This window comes from Drosophila ananassae, chromosome 2L (assembly GCF_017639315.1).
Source record: "Drosophila ananassae strain 14024-0371.13 chromosome 2L, ASM1763931v2, whole genome shotgun sequence".
NCBI classification, from domain to species: domain Eukaryota; kingdom Metazoa; phylum Arthropoda; class Insecta; order Diptera; family Drosophilidae; genus Drosophila; species Drosophila ananassae.
Window position 1 is genome coordinate 27707291 of NC_057927.1, and position 14676 is coordinate 27721966.

Genomic DNA, 14676 nt, shown 5'->3' on the forward strand with positions numbered 1-14676 from the left:
TAGATGTGTGTAAGTTGCCAAATACACGTATTTTGTCCGTTAATGCCACAAGATTTACATAACTCTCGAGTGCTGGGGGAGAAAGCAGAAAGACCAAAAATCAGTTTCTGCATTTCTTCTTCTGGCCAAAAGAGAATGGCTAAAGGGGAAGGGACGGTGCCGCTTTCTGCGTTTCTATCTGATGGAGACCAGATTGGAGGAGGTGCCTCCGCAGCTGAGCCGATAGAGCCGAAACAAGCCGGCAACGATTACAGCCCATAATTAAGGGTAACTATCGCACAAAATGGTTCTCGAATGCGACGGTGCACATCGCACTGGATGCAGCGGATCGTTTGCTGCTCCAGATTTCAAATGTCAGGGAAGGGATGTGGAATGGGAACAGCTCGCTCGGTGCGCTTTGGGATGTCGGACCAAGCAGGCCAAAAAGTAGGTTCCAAAAACAAGCAATGGGAGCCTGTCTTCGGCTCGACTTGACGTGTTAAATTATTCGAAACCCAAACAAACAAAATGAACTAAACAATTCTATTTTAACTATAAGTAATTTGTTTCAAAGCCAAGTAGCTCTAAGTCGCCAATATATTAGAAACAAAGATGTCAGCCTGCAAGATGTGATTAAGACGACTGTCACCGAATTTCCCCCATGAAAAAAAGTGAAATCCCTGCCGCAGTTAATGAGCGCCACGAGCCGGGGAGTCTCGGCCCGGAGCCGGAGAGAGCGAGTGACGACCATAAACAAAGGTTAACCTCGGAGCTCCGCTCATTAAATGTACACCAATGTCAATAAACCACAGTTGGAGATGGCAGCAACATACATGCATTAGTACACCAGTTCCCCATATCAGCCAACTGGCTGGGTGTCATATGAGGGTCCAGTTGTAGCTGGCCGGTGACAATGGCTCATTACTTAATGGCCAAGAACAACAGAAAGCGGCCAATTGACACCCGGGAAAAGAAGCCGCAGCAGAAGCTGTTAAGCTAATTGCCACGACTTCCACTCACTTGACTGTGTCAATGTGACGAGCTGGCCGTGTGTCCATTGTCTCTGCAACCTGTTAGCCGCGGGTGGCTTCAGTGCGCCCAGCAGGGTGCTTTAAAGTCACTTAAAGAGGCCTTAAGTTGCTGTGGCATTCTTTCCCCCCTCAAGGATTTGCCCAAATCGACAACTAATTTGGCCAAGACGTGAAACCCCCATGCAAAAGCCAGACTCATGACAATTTCCTGCTGCGCCTTGTCTCATTTCCTTATTTTCCAGAGCGACTACAGCGAGGCCAAGACGCACTTGGAGCAGCTCCAGCAGACGCTCACGCACCTGGACCACTCCCACCCGCATCCCCACCACCATCACCATCATTCCCACTTGGGACTGGGTAATTGGGAGAAAATTGTATGAGTAGTGTTAATATGTATAGGGGGGGGAAGGGGGATGGGAATAGGGGGAAGGAGGTGAATTGGAATGGTGAAGATGAAAAATGAGGATGATATAAGGTGGAGTGAGGATTGTGGGAATATGATGGGTAAGGTGGAGGGGATATAGAGATGGGGAATGGGATGGGGAATGTATTAGAAGGTGAAGAAGAGGAAGGAGAATGGGGAGGGAAGGGTGAGGTAGAGAGATGAGAAGAATAAATGATGAGATTAGGAGGAAGGGTTGATGGAAGAGGTAAGGTGTAAGAATATAGTGAGGGTGATTGGGAAGAGAGGGGGTTGGGGTGGGTGTGGGGAGGGGTGGGGGAAGTTGGTGAGAATAGTGGGGAGTTATTTTATTTGAGGTGGTTTTGGGAATTGTTTTGGGAGGGGGGGGATTTATTTGTGGGAGTATTGGGAGTTAGGGGGTTGAAAATAGTGAGGGATGTTAGATGAGGTGGATGAAGGTGAATGATAATGAAGTAATTAATAATAATAATAATAGGGAAGTGTAGTGATGGGTGAATAGAAATATAAGGAGAAGTAGTGGTTGGGAGGTAGGTATATGAATATGGGGTAGGTTAGATTGGTATTGGGGTAGAGAAGAGGAATAGGAATAGGGATGGGAAGGGGATGAAGAAAAAAATGGGGGGGAAAGGGGGGGAAGGGGAGGGGGTTTATAGGGAAGGGAAAGAGAGAGGGAAAGGAAAGGGAAAGGGAAAGGAAAAGGAGAAGGGGAAGGGAGAGGGAAAGTAAAGAGGGGTTGAATAGGGGGGGGGGAAAGGGAGTGGGTATAGGGGAGGGGGGTGGTGGAATATAAGCCAAATTTGTGGATGGGGAGCTGGGTTATTCGCTATCGCAATAGCTGCGGATGTGACGGGGGAAGTTAGGATCCCGGGCTGCAGCCTGGAGGCTTTGTATTAGCTTAGTTTGTTTTTATAAGTTTTTTTATTAATAAAACAAAAGTGAGGCGTTGGCCCAGCGTTGGCGCGTGCCGAGCCCTAGGACGAAAAACATCATCCTAGATATGGCAGTCAGGAGCAGTCAGGATTGGAAACTTGTATCTTTTTTAATTTTAAGTTTAAAGAAGCAAACATATATTTTATAAGCTATTACATTTTTGCCTGAAACTTTATTCTGCCGCTTGAGAAAATCCATTTTTTGTTATCTAGTCTAGAACTCATCCTGGCATTCGATTATGGCCAAGTCAAGTGCATGTGACAAGCTCGATTTGTGTCCTCAAAGACATCCCGGCGTGTGCGTTAATATAAAATATTACCTAACAAAAGTCGAGGCCACCTCGTAGTAGACGACTACGGCGATGGGATGTCGAGGAGGCAGCTCCGTTTAGCCTCAGTTTTTGTAACTCAGAAGTAACAGGAACTTGTTTTTCTCTCCCATTTCTTTGGTATCTGCAGTGAATGTCAAAGGCGTGCGCCATGAAAGAACATCCACTTTCTTCGACATACCCGCTGTGACCCACCCACACTCGCATCCGCATCCGCACTCGCACCCACATCCGCATCCGCACCCGTACTGCTACAGGTAAGCTGGCCAAACCAGATTGAACTTCGTCCTGACAAGACAAGTCAAATTTAAGTCAATCAGGCTCTGCTGCGGCTGCTACTGCTCCTCGATTCATGCGCTTTCAATATTCTTGATTTATGCTCCCACCAGATTTCCATCATCGCCACCCGCGGGCATTCTGAAAAAGAGCGACGAAGGTAAGTCCCTAAGACTGAAAAATGAAAAGAAATTATTAAAGCCATCCTCCCGTCCTCCCGCCCTCTCTCCGTTCATCATTTATTAAAATTATGATGCCGCCGCGATTCATACATCTGATAGCTAGTCCGTAAATCAATTTGTTTGAATTTCTTAGTGCGAGCACGAACCTCATTTCTTTCCAATATTTTTTCAAGCAAAATGCAAGAAATTGTGCGCATAATTTACAATAACAATATCGCCGGTGTTAGTAACCGCTAATCCAATTGGCGACTCGGCGGCGGCATGAGCGTGGAATTCAATTTCGAGGGGCATGTATCAGATGCTGTTAGTTAGCCTCCGGTGGGCGGCAGCCGTGGGGTGGCTGCAGCAGTGCCACCAGTCGAACAAGCAGCTCAATCACGGGACCGCCGTTGAGTGGTTTGTGTCGATCCATCCATCCACCCCACCAAACAAGAAGCTGAAGCCATCCCAACTCCCGCCCACCAGCTAGTGCACTTCGACACTTAGAGAACTTTGATTTTGATTCGAAAACTGATAGGATAGATTGTCCTAGGGCTTTTCTCTCTCTGTACGACTGGGCCGGGCCAACAGGTCTTCATTTCCATGAGCGGCTCGTTGTTGTTATCGACAATGATGTTTTTACTTGTCGACACTTGCTCATGGATTATGCAGAGGTATCTCCTGAATCTTTAATGCGCCCAGCGTCGAGTCGCGCCGAGAGTGAAAGGGGGGTGCAAAAAAGTGGGGGTGGGGCTGCCCTGGGAGTAACCTAACTACCTAATGAAAAGGGCAACTCCGGAGTGGCGTTGTGGATGGAGGTTTGTTTACCCCCAGTCCAACCTACCCGCTAAATTGCAGCATATTGAGCATTTTGCAGCCTCGGCCGGGAGTGGGCGAGAGGGTTGCTTGAATTATTAATTGCTGCTAAATACCTTGGCCATTTAGTGAAGCAAGAGCCACATAAACAAGGCAAAGCAATGGGAAACGTGATTTTTCAGTTTCCTAATACCCTACAAAAAATTGACTTAAAAAAATTTAACAGAAAAAAGGAACACTAAAATCTGCACCTCAATTTGTTTAGAAATCCAAAGGGCTTTAAGTAGACTTTTAAGTCTTATTAATAGATTTATGAAAAAAATATAATTTAAAGCTAAAATACCACATGTTTTATGATTTTTAAAATTTATATAAATAAAATGAAATACTAATAGGGTCCAGAAGTAAGGTATTTCAAAATAGCCATGTAATTAGCACCCATCCCTGTCCTGTCGAGACATTGCCCAAGCATGCATGAAAGAGGATTTTATACAGCTCCTGCCAACTCTGGCTTGTATCCTTTTTCCAGAAACAGCCACCGCAGCCGCTGCTGCTGCCGCCGCCGCTGCCGCTGCAGCTGCTGCTGCGTATTGCAGTGACGTCACCTCGGGACAGCACTTCCAGCACCACACGAAGATCGAGCACGCGGACTCCACCACGACGGCGGCGCAGCAGCAACAGCAACATCAGCAGCAGCAGCAACAACAGCACCAGCAACAGCAGCAGCAACACCAGCACCAACAACTGCAACAGCAGCAATTGCAACATGCTGCGGCCCTTCACCCGCACCATCATCACCACGGACATGGACACCACCAGCAGGCAGAGCAGGCCCTGACCCACCTAACCCCCTTGCACGCCGCATCCGCCTTCAAGTTTAGCCATACGGCGGTCATATCTAGTTCTGCAGTGTATGCCACACCCCCTCATTACGCCCACCAACAGCAGGCCCAATCGCAATCCCATGCTGCCGTCTATCGTGACCTGTCGCCAACCTCGGCAGCGGCAGCAGCGGTGGCGGCAGTGGCTAGCGACGCGGATCTGAAGTACGAAAACGGTCCCTACAACGCCACCATATCCTCCACCTATCCGGCATCCTTGAGGCCCAGTGTAGTGGACTCAACCACGTCCAGCGATGCGGAGCTGCGCTTGGACCACTTTTACGCCAGCAACGGAATCTCCACCAGCAGCAATGGCCAAACCATCAGCCAGCGGCGGGGGTCGCTGCAGCTCTGGCAGTTCCTGGTGGCTCTTCTGGATGAGCCTACTACGAGGTAAGCCGTGAAACTAATCAAAATCTAAAAAGGGGCAATAAAAATTTTAAAACTGAATAGAATCGTCCCAGGGAAAATTCTCTTTCATCAAAATACAAACTTTGTATTTTTTTTATCGGTTTGGATAAAAATGTACAATACATTTTGCTTTTTTTCTATATTTTTAAAGTTTGATTAGAAAATTTAAAAATTCTTGATTAGAAGATAAATGCAATTAATAGCGAAATTTTCTATCTTTGCCATAAATACTGTTCTTAAACGAGATACCTCAAAATGTTGAAGATCTCTATCTACCTCCATTAAAATAAAACAATTTTTTTAGTTTTTAAAGTTTCTGTAATTTTTGCAATTATTCAGGAATTCTAAGATTTTATGGGCATATCATCGAAGGATGACATCTGATTCTTAAGCAAGAGACCTTAGAAGATTAAAGATCGATTTTCTATCAATCTTCCTCAAAATATATGAAAAATCTTCTTGATTTAAAATTGAAAGAATGTTTCTGCCTATAACCATCCGATTTTAAGCAGAATTCATAAAAAAAATTGTAATTGTATCTAACAGAATCTAAAACAAGAAAGGAAAGCTAACTTCGGTCGGAGCCGAAGTTTATATACCCTTGCAGTTGAGTCGCAGTCCACTTGAAAACCAACGAAGTTATGGCATTTCCGATCAATCAGTTATATGGCAGCTATAGGATATAGACGGCCGATCCTTATGAAATTTGGCAGATCATATAAGTTGGCCCAAATTCGAATGCACAGAAAGTCCCATCCTTTTAACTTGAAAAACAACGAAGTTATAGCATTTCCGATCAATCAGTTATATGGCATCAATAGGATATAGTCGACCGATCCCGGGAATATATATACTCGAGAATATATATACTTTATAGGGTCGGAGATGTCTCCTTCACTGCGTTGCACACTTTTGACCAAAATTATAATACCCTTTGCAAGGGTATAAAAATCTATCTTACTTTACCTTAACTTTTTATCTGTAAATTCCTCTTATTTTCTTTCCCAATTATAACCCAGTGCCAGCTGCATCGCCTGGACAGGTCGCGGCATGGAGTTCAAGCTTATTGAGCCGGAGGAGGTGGCTCGACGGTGGGGCCTGCAGAAGAACCGCCCCGCCATGAACTACGACAAGCTATCCCGCAGCCTGCGCTACTACTACGAGAAGGGCATCATGCAGAAGGTGAACGGCGAGCGGTATGTCTACAGGTTTGTCTGCGATCCGGATGCCCTGTTCAACATGGCATACGGCCACCTGACCAACGGATCCAGCAAGGGCGACCAACACCAACTGACCCTCGCGCTGGCCAAGACGCCGCCAAGTACGGGCGACTCCCAAACGCAATCTTCTCGAGTCGCCAAGTCGGATTACTATGACGCCGCCACTCTCCACAAGTATTAGCTCTGGTGTGGGCGGAGCGTGGGAATGCGGCCAAGTGGGCGTGCCCAAATCTCGTGTACATTGTGTAATCTAGTTGCGTGTGTATTAAATGGAGTTTGGCGCACGATGAGCGGGTGGAAGTACGCTGTTCAAGAAAGTTTATTGATTCCAAAGTCACCGATCTCATCAGAACCACATATGCGTATGGTACTATATACGACGTTAAATATAGCATACTTACACGCCTACATAGATGTTCATATGTGTATATAGCGGAGATATAGAAACAACAATGTGTCCACAACTAATAGTAGTTTGCGTTGAGGTTGAGTTACTTAAATAAAATATTAAACCTGTTTCGATTGGCAGTACCAATGAAATTTGGCGGATATGGAAGAGCAGAACATTCATGTTTCCGAAAACTAAGTTGATTAATCTTTTTTTTCCAATAAATATTCAATTCTTCGACTAAAGCATAACGATTATAAAAAACTTACTCCATTACCGCCAGATTCCCTTGGCTGGAAAACCGGGACAGAACTTTATAAACTGTTTTTGTTTGTCAAAAGAAATGGTGGCTAGCCCTTCCAGGTCTAGAGTTCACTCTTCAGTCTTCTTTTTCTTCTTGGGCACATCCTCCTCATCCGAGCCCTTGCTGCTGCCCGAGGACTCATTGGAGCTGCTGCTGCTACCCTGCTTTCGCTTCTCCGGGGTCTTCTTGGCCAGCTTCTCCACGTACTGCTTCAGCTTGTCTGGTTGCGGACTGTACGCCCAGTGGATGAGCTGCAGATGGAGATCAGTGGGAGCTCCAGATTCGGGGTCGAAAAGCTTCGCTTCCTCGCTTTTGATCTTTTCCAGCAACTTGGCCAGTTGGCGATTGCGAACAATGTCCCAGCTGGTGGCTTCATCGTCTTTGGGGAACATGGTGCGCAGGTGTTTGTAGTTTCCCTTGGCCTTGGGCCCGCCATAGGCCGCCAGGAACTCACTGGCCAGTTCGTCCTGTGGCTCCGGCAGCTTGCTCACCACGGCCAGCGGTAAATAGGCACGGTTGTCCTTGATCCGGTTCTCGGCCTCGAATTTCTCCAGGAAGTCCTCCAACACTTGCACTCCCTCCTTGATGGCGTTGATTTTGTCCTCGTTTTTGGTGCCGGATAAGACCCGCTTGGAGCTGCCAATCAGGCCCTTGACTGCCAATCTCTGGTAGTCCGGGTCTCGCTCGGCCAAAATACTGCAATGTGATTTGCATATATAAATATTTTTAATACAAACTGTGGAATGTGCGCATATATTCGGTTCTCGGGGTGGCTCGATACGTTCAGAGGGCAATACTAATAATTTTCAAATAGGTAAAGAGAATTGGCATTTAAAAAGTTTGAAAAACGTTTCAAACTATACAACCTCTTGGACTATATTCATTTTTTATCAAATACCTAGTCTATTACGTGTCTATAGATAGTTTCATTTAGTTCCAGACATTTACCCTGATCATATTTTGGGAGCAACCCTATATAATCGCAATCGTTTAGGAGGCACACTCTCGATTTTAAGAGAAGAGCGCTGCGATGTCTATGAAGCTAATGAGACTTCCGAATTCGACTCTAAAACTGTGCCATGACATCATTTGACGTCGTCGCTGGCTGCCTGGGCTGAAGGTCTCCGGCTAATTAGCATGAAGACAAGAATGATAGCCTGGGGGCTTACCTCAGCGTTGCTTCCGCGGCCGCCTTATCCTTGAATCCCAAACCGGGAACGGTTTCTACCTTGTCGTCGCCATCAGTTTTGGTATTTTTGTTGGAGGCGCCTCCGCCATTCTCGTCCAGCCATTTCTCAAACACACCGATAGCATCGTTGATATTCTTCAGCTTCTCTTCCGCCTTGGTCACTAGGGGGAATATTTTGTATCATGTGATGGGGATCCTAGGGAATCCTTAAATATACTTACTTGTTAGGACGCGCTTGGCCCGGCCCAGTAAACCGCGCACTGTCAGCTTTCGGTATTGCATGTCGTGGCTCTCCAACAACTTCAGCGTCTCCAGAGCCTTCTCCATATCCTTGAAACCAAACTTTGACTCGCCCTCCGACATGTTTGCTCCTTTGGTGGCTAATACTTGGGTATGCGGCGTATCTGATAGCGTCTGCAGTGTGCGGCCGCTAGACTTCGACTGTTTGCGATGACCAGCAGCGGCGTATGGGGAATCCACTCGCCGAATTCTAAAAGAGCGCCCCGGAGAGGCGCTGAGCACTTCTGAGCAGGCCAATTAGATAAGCACCGCAAAATAACTAGGTGACTCTATGCGTGCAAACCGGTTTGTTGTCGTAGTTGCGTAGCAAAACAAAACACATGAAAAATAAATGGGGCCCAGCGCTGCTATGTCGTCATGGGTCCAAAACTGATAACAACAACTACCAGAACAGAGGCGGCCACAAGACCTTCAAAGGGAATACAAAATAAAACAATATTTTATTAAAAGCTGCCGTTAAAGACACATTCGGGCCCAACAGTTTATCAAAATGACACAGGACTACAGATTAAAGTAGGGATTAGGGAGTTTTACTTTAAAATTTGAATAAAGTACATATTATAGTGGAACTAAGGATCTTAACAAATATGAATTGTAATTCACACACATGATTTGTTTCTGTTATATTTTTACATTAACTTGAAACGCTTTGGGCTTAATTATTGATCAATATTGCCTAGCTGCAACTGCGTCGAATTTGCAGTACGTCGTCCAGCATGAAGTTTCGCAGATGACACAGAGCCTGCACCACGTTTCCTTGGTCGCGGAGATTGGGTCCCAGCCAGTGCTCCGGAAGCGGATTTTTGGCCACCACTTGCGCCGGAGTGACGTGGGTCAGCGCCCGTCGCCAGTTGTTGTTGCAGGTGGCCACGTTAAGGTGGCTTCCCGTCTGCAGGCTCTCAATGTACTTAATGTACGCCTCGGAGTGGATGACGCGAGTGGTGCGTGGCGGCACGGTGACGAACAGCGGCTCAGGCGGCGGACCCAGAACGAGTGTCTGCTGCTGCAGCTGGTGCTGGTGCAACGGCTGATGGATTACATGCTGATGCTGCTGTTGTTGGAGGTGCACTGCATCGAGATTACGGGGCGAGTTACTGGACGGGAGGGGCATAGCGGTGGCTAACGGGCCGTGCTTTTGCCGGCGCGGTATGTAGTTTTTGCTCCTCTCACCCGGTCCCAAAGTTTTGCCACACTTGCTCAGATGAACTTCGCGCACGTGCTTTATGAGTCGCAGGACATTGGGAAAGGCCTGCGTGGACTTCTTTATACGCGGACAGTTGCGCCACAAGCACACGTACTCGAAATCCATGCCTGCCTGTGGATGCCTTTGTATGTGACCTGTCGTATCGGACATACAGTGCTCCATGCAATCGGACATCTCCTCGAACTGGAAGTCGCACTTGTCCCACTGGCACTCGAAGGTTAGTCCATGCCCGACGGTGTCGTGCGACACTTGCGGCGAAGGACTGGCGCTGTTCTGAATGTCGCCATCCATTTCACGACGCATGGCTGCCGTCTCCTCATTCTGTTTGCTGGCTCGATCCTCCCAGGTCTGCTTGACGCTGGAGGGGAGATTCTTCCACTCGGTGCCCACCATCCGCGAAATGTCCCCGAAGGAGGCGTCAGGATTGCTCTGGCATATGCCTAAAATCAAAAGAATACAAATTTAATAACAATTTTTTATGTGAGACTGTTTTCCAGTGCAACTTACTCTTTCGTACTTCGCTGGAGTACAGAATATAACCGGTGAGACACTTTTTGGCTGCCTTTGCTGCTTTTATCTTGGATGTAAGCGGCGTGGAGTTGACCGACGGAGCGGGTGACGACATGGCGGCAATGTCCGAACTCAGCGACGGTGTGTCGCCGTCCATGGAGTCCTCAAGCATGCCCAGATCATTCATCTCGTTCTTCACGTCCTTGCCCGGCTTGATGGGCGTTTTAAAGTAGAAAGTCTCATCCTCTGTGACTGCAGGGCTGTGCTGGAATTTGCGCATGTTGCCAACAACGAGTTTACGAATAGCCTTCTTCACTTCATCGTAGACCGATTCGCAAATGTACACGTCGCTTTCGGGTATCTCCGTGGGTCTCGAGGTAATGAAGTCGCCATACTCCAACACGGCACAGCGACCTACGATACCAACAACTGGACTAACTTCTTCCACCGTGCCTAGTAGAAGTTCCTGGCGGAAGAACTGCTTTGCCAGTCCATAATTAACTTCGGCGGGCGGCAGCAACCAAGGACCTTTGAAGTAGGATTTGCCATTCTGTTCCCATATTTGCTGGACCTGAGCCACCGACTGTTTGCCGGTCTGGGTGGCGACGTAAACAAAGTCACCCGTTTTGATGGCCCCGCTGCAGACGGTGTTGTATTGCTGGTAGTAGGTGCTATTTGGCTCTGCATTCGGTGGGGGGTCGCAGGAGACGTTTGGTTTCTCCTTTTCGACCAAAGTCTCCTGAAGCTTGAGCTCCTCGAGCTCACCCTTGTGTTTCTCGATGCGCTCCTTGAACACGGACATAACCCGCTTAAGCTCCAGTGGCTGCTCCCGCGGCACGAATTTTACTGAGCTGCCCTCCCGAGCCGGGGGCCAGTTTTTGAGCTTCTTGAAGCAGCGACCCTGGATGTTGTAACGCGACTCGCACACGAACACGTCCTTCTCGGGCAGCCTGTCTGGTCGCATCTTGATGTATTCTTTGATATGCATCACACAGCACATGCCCAAAACCTTGTCCATGGATATGGTCTGCGAGATACTGGTTTTGAACACCTCCTTTTCGAGGAACTTTCGGGTCGTCACATGATAGGTTTCGTGAGGTCGTACAAATATAGATCCTTGCATAAGTTTTTCGTTGGTGGGCGATGTCCAGAGTCGCTCGATGCAGGCTATGGAGGGGATCTTATGCTCCGGCATTTGTACATACACATAGTCGCCGGGGGAGAAGACTTGCTGATTAATTGTCATGCTCTCGCCCTTGGCAGCGTTAAATTCGTCTTTTTCCTTGTCCTGCTCTTGATCCTGCTCCTCCTGTTGGGCTTTTTGCTGACGCATGACCTCCACATCGGCTAGCAAGCGCTCCAAAGAAAAACTAAGCGCAGGCGAACTCAACGTGTCCTTGCAAAGTTCGTCCCTCTTGCGTATGAAATACGTCTGCAGCTCAATAGAGTCCTACAACATTTTAATAATTTAGTAAGTTTTCATATTTTATACATCTTTCAAAATTTATTTCCCTTTTTTCTTACCTGGAATATGTCGGAGTCCGTACGCGACAATTTTCGTGCCCGCTCTAGGCATGCGAAGATATCCTCCTGGTAGATATCCAATCGTTTGTAGGCACCTTTGTCCAACCGACGCTTTACCAAGTCAAGAGAAATCCCCCGAATCTTTGGCACATCGCCCTGTTCATCGTATTCCGGCAACTCCGCCAGAGAATCGGAGTAGCAGCGCCCCTCCTCGTCTTGGTGGTTGTACAGAGTGGTGAAAAGAGTAAGAAACAATTCCTGAACTGCCAACGGGACATCTGGAAGCGAGTCTCTTTCCGTGCGCAGCTGTTGCTTTAGCTGCAATGTCAACTGTTGCAGCACCAGAGCATCCTTGTAGATCTGCGAATCGGGCTCGTTGTATTTGCACGCATTCTCCAGCATCAGAAGAAAATCCGCAGCCAGGTCATCCAAACTTTCATAGGCTCCTTGTTTGAGTTTCTGAGCTATGCGCTCCATGTCTATTGGGTCCTTTATGATGTCATAGTAGTCTGGGTATTCGATTTTTGATGGCAACTTGGTAAAGATCAGCGACAGCTGCCTCTTTCCCTTTGGCTCCTGGTACTCTCTAACAGTTTCGTAAAACTGCCACAGTCGGTCAGTGATCAAGGCTGCTTTCGGCTTTCTTCCCACTTTGCTGTACTTCTGGAGGGGTTTCTTCACCTCCACCAATCCGGGGAACTCCTTGAGCTTATCGTTCAGGGCCCTTTCCAGGGTGTTGGCATCTTCGTAGATGTTGGAACCCTCTTCGTTGTACTGCCGGCAGTTGGAGAACATCAAACGATAGTCCGACACCACATCCTCCACAGTGGCATACCGATCCGTTCGAATGTTGTGCTCAATGGTGTTCATATCGATGGGGCTTTGGATAATATCGTAGTAATCGGGATAGATCTTTCTGGGCGGTTTTTCCATGAACATTTCGATGGGCCGACGATTGCCCACCGAATAATCTACGAGATACTTCTGTATGCTTAAGATTTTCTTTTTGATGGCCGCATTAATGGCGATGCGATTGGACTTTGGTGAGTTCGAGTTCGGCGTATGGGACGCATTCGAGTTAGAGTTGGAGTTTATGCGGGGTCTACCGGGTTTCCGCTTCTCCGGCTGCACGGCGGTGAAGATTTCCGCCTCCATCTCATCCACATCGTCTTCATCCATGTCGCTGGTTTCCTCTAGCGACTCCTCCACCAGCTTGGCATTCATCAGCTTAAGCATTTTTATAGCATCCTTGTGGGTCCTATGGGTTGAGGGGAAAGCCTTTTTGGCATTATCCAGCATAAGATACAGATCGGCGGTGAGATCGCTTATATTCGCATAGTCGCCCTTTTTCAGTTTGGTATGGATTTGACTCATCGAGATTGGACGTTTGATCAGCTCGAAGTACTCCGGGTGAAAGCGACGCACTGGCAACTTCCAAAGTGAGTTCCCCAATGGCGGGCCGGTGACTCCGGGATGCTCCGAAGTACCGGGAGCGTTGTACAAATGATCGAAGAGCGCCCACATGGGACCCTCTCCCTTTTTACTCGTCTCCTCATCGTCCGAACTGTCCACTTCTTCTTTGAGAGCTGTAACACAATAAGAAGGATTTTAAAAATTATTTACGTTGAGAAAGTGCTATGTGCCGTACCTGCAATAGCCGCGCTGGACAGGCTTTTGATCCTTCTAGACATCTTTCCTTTCCCCGACTCTAGTTCTATACGCCTTTGCGTAAATATGCGCTTCAGTGCCTTCGCGTCCTTGTAGATCTGCGAACCAGGCTCGTTAAAAAGACACGCGTTTTTGGTCATCTGCAGCAGATCCCGCTCCATCTCCACGAGTGAGGAGTAGGCGTTCATTTGAATCTTCGTTGCAATGAGGCGCAAGTCAATGGGATGCTCGATCACGTCATAGTAGTCCGGGTAGATCTTTTTGGAGGGCAACAACTGAAACATGCGATGCATGGAGCGGTCGCCCACCGGATCCGTGGCTGTCATCACAGAAGCAAAGAGCTCCTCATACTGGTTATAGTCGTCATCTCCGTCTCCGCCTGGCTCCACGCTGCTGGTTAGCCTACGCACCTGCCGCGAGATGCGTTTGCTGCGAGGCTCCTCCTCTGCCAGTCCGTTAGCCTCTAGGATGCGCTGTCGCTGGGACTGTATGTGCTGCCACAGGGACACCGCATCTTGATACTCCATACTATCTGGCTTGTAAAAAGCCTTGGCGTTTCCAATTAGCAACCCCAAGTCGGCCATCAAATCGTCCAGATCGTCGTAGGAATCTGTCTTGAGCTTTTGCTGCACCTTCAGCAAATCAATGGGATTCTCTACTACTTCATAGTAGGAGGGCTCTTGCCGTCGCTTCGGTGCCCTGATAAACGTGTCGCACAGCATAGATCCGTCCTCCTTTTTAATGTTTCGTATGGAGTCGTAGAGTTGTTGGCAGAGCTCCGCGGGATCAAGGCGCCGCTTTTTTCGCGCCGATTGTGTCGTCGTCTGCTGCACCGGCGACTGCTCCGGCGTGGAGTCGTCCAACTGCAGCGGATCCTCATCTTGCCGGCTAGAGATGCTGCTCGCCCGGCGCTTGCGGCTAAGCATTGTACTTTTCCTCTCTTTTCTATTAATTTAAAACTAATTGTGAAGAATTAGACGCCACCACACTAAAAATGCCACTGAAATGTTCTAGTGGTGAGCGAAAATCATAATGGTGGCTCCATTACTTCTCTTTTAGTGATGCACTAGTTTTCGATATATCGGCCGGGAGCCCGCCGATATATTTTTCCAATGGAAATTTTTATAACATA

General features: G+C 47.9%; 3 protein-coding genes across 3 annotated transcripts; 1 reads left to right on the top strand and 2 right to left on the bottom strand.

Annotated features, from left to right (window-relative positions):
- Positions 1-2770: 2770 nt before the first annotated feature.
- On the top strand, positions 2771-7162 carry LOC6505693 (ETV5-related protein Ets96B; the record flags this gene model as incomplete). The annotated part of the gene is made up of 4 exons (XM_044714199.1): positions 2771-2949; positions 3082-3128; positions 4475-5219; positions 6257-7162. Coding segments are annotated over 4 exons (1353 nt in total), but the record flags the coding sequence as incomplete, so codon positions are not given.
- Positions 6759-8806, bottom strand: LOC6505827. Its single transcript, XM_001964405.4, has 3 exons — positions 8560-8806; positions 8319-8499; positions 6759-7845 (listed from the first exon to the last, which is right to left on the bottom strand). Exons 1-3 carry the CDS (start codon positions 8699-8701, stop codon positions 7218-7220), a joined length of 951 nt encoding a protein of 316 aa, XP_001964441.1. The 5' UTR covers positions 8702-8806; the 3' UTR covers positions 6759-7217.
- A 253-nt stretch (positions 8807-9059) lies between these two features.
- Positions 9060-14598, bottom strand: LOC6505826 (protein polybromo-1). The gene is made up of 4 exons (XM_001964404.4): positions 13525-14598; positions 11877-13462; positions 10350-11802; positions 9060-10282 (listed from the first exon to the last, which is right to left on the bottom strand). The coding sequence occupies exons 1-4, from the start codon at positions 14468-14470 to the stop codon at positions 9315-9317; spliced, it is 4953 nt and encodes a 1650-aa protein (XP_001964440.1). The 5' UTR covers positions 14471-14598; the 3' UTR covers positions 9060-9314.
- Between the last annotated feature and the right edge of the window lie 78 nt (positions 14599-14676).

What these genes read in the sequence shown, in the direction of transcription:
- LOC6505827 (XM_001964405.4), bottom strand. Translation starts at nt 8,701, where the DNA reads ATGTCGGAGGGCGAGTCAAAGTTTGGTTTCAAGGATATGGAGAAGGCT. An exon ending in GGCCAAGCGCGTCCTAACAA is followed by an intron (nt 8,500 to 8,559) that starts GTAAGTATATTT and finishes TATTCCCCCTAG; the next exon opens with TGACCAAGGCGGAAGAGAAG. An exon ending in GCCGCGGAAGCAACGCTGAG is followed by an intron (nt 7,846 to 8,318) that starts GTAAGCCCCCAG and finishes ATCACATTGCAG; the next exon opens with TATTTTGGCCGAGCGAGACC.
- LOC6505826 (XM_001964404.4), bottom strand. Translation starts at nt 14,470, where the DNA reads ATGCTTAGCCGCAAGCGCCGGGCGAGCAGCATCTCTAGCCGGCAAGAT. An exon ending in CGGACTCCGACATATTCCAG is followed by an intron (nt 11,803 to 11,876) that starts GTAAGAAAAAAG and finishes AAAATGTTGTAG; the next exon opens with GACTCTATTGAGCTGCAGAC. An exon ending in CTCCAGCGAAGTACGAAAGA is followed by an intron (nt 10,283 to 10,349) that starts GTAAGTTGCACT and finishes TTTTGATTTTAG; the next exon opens with GCATATGCCAGAGCAATCCT.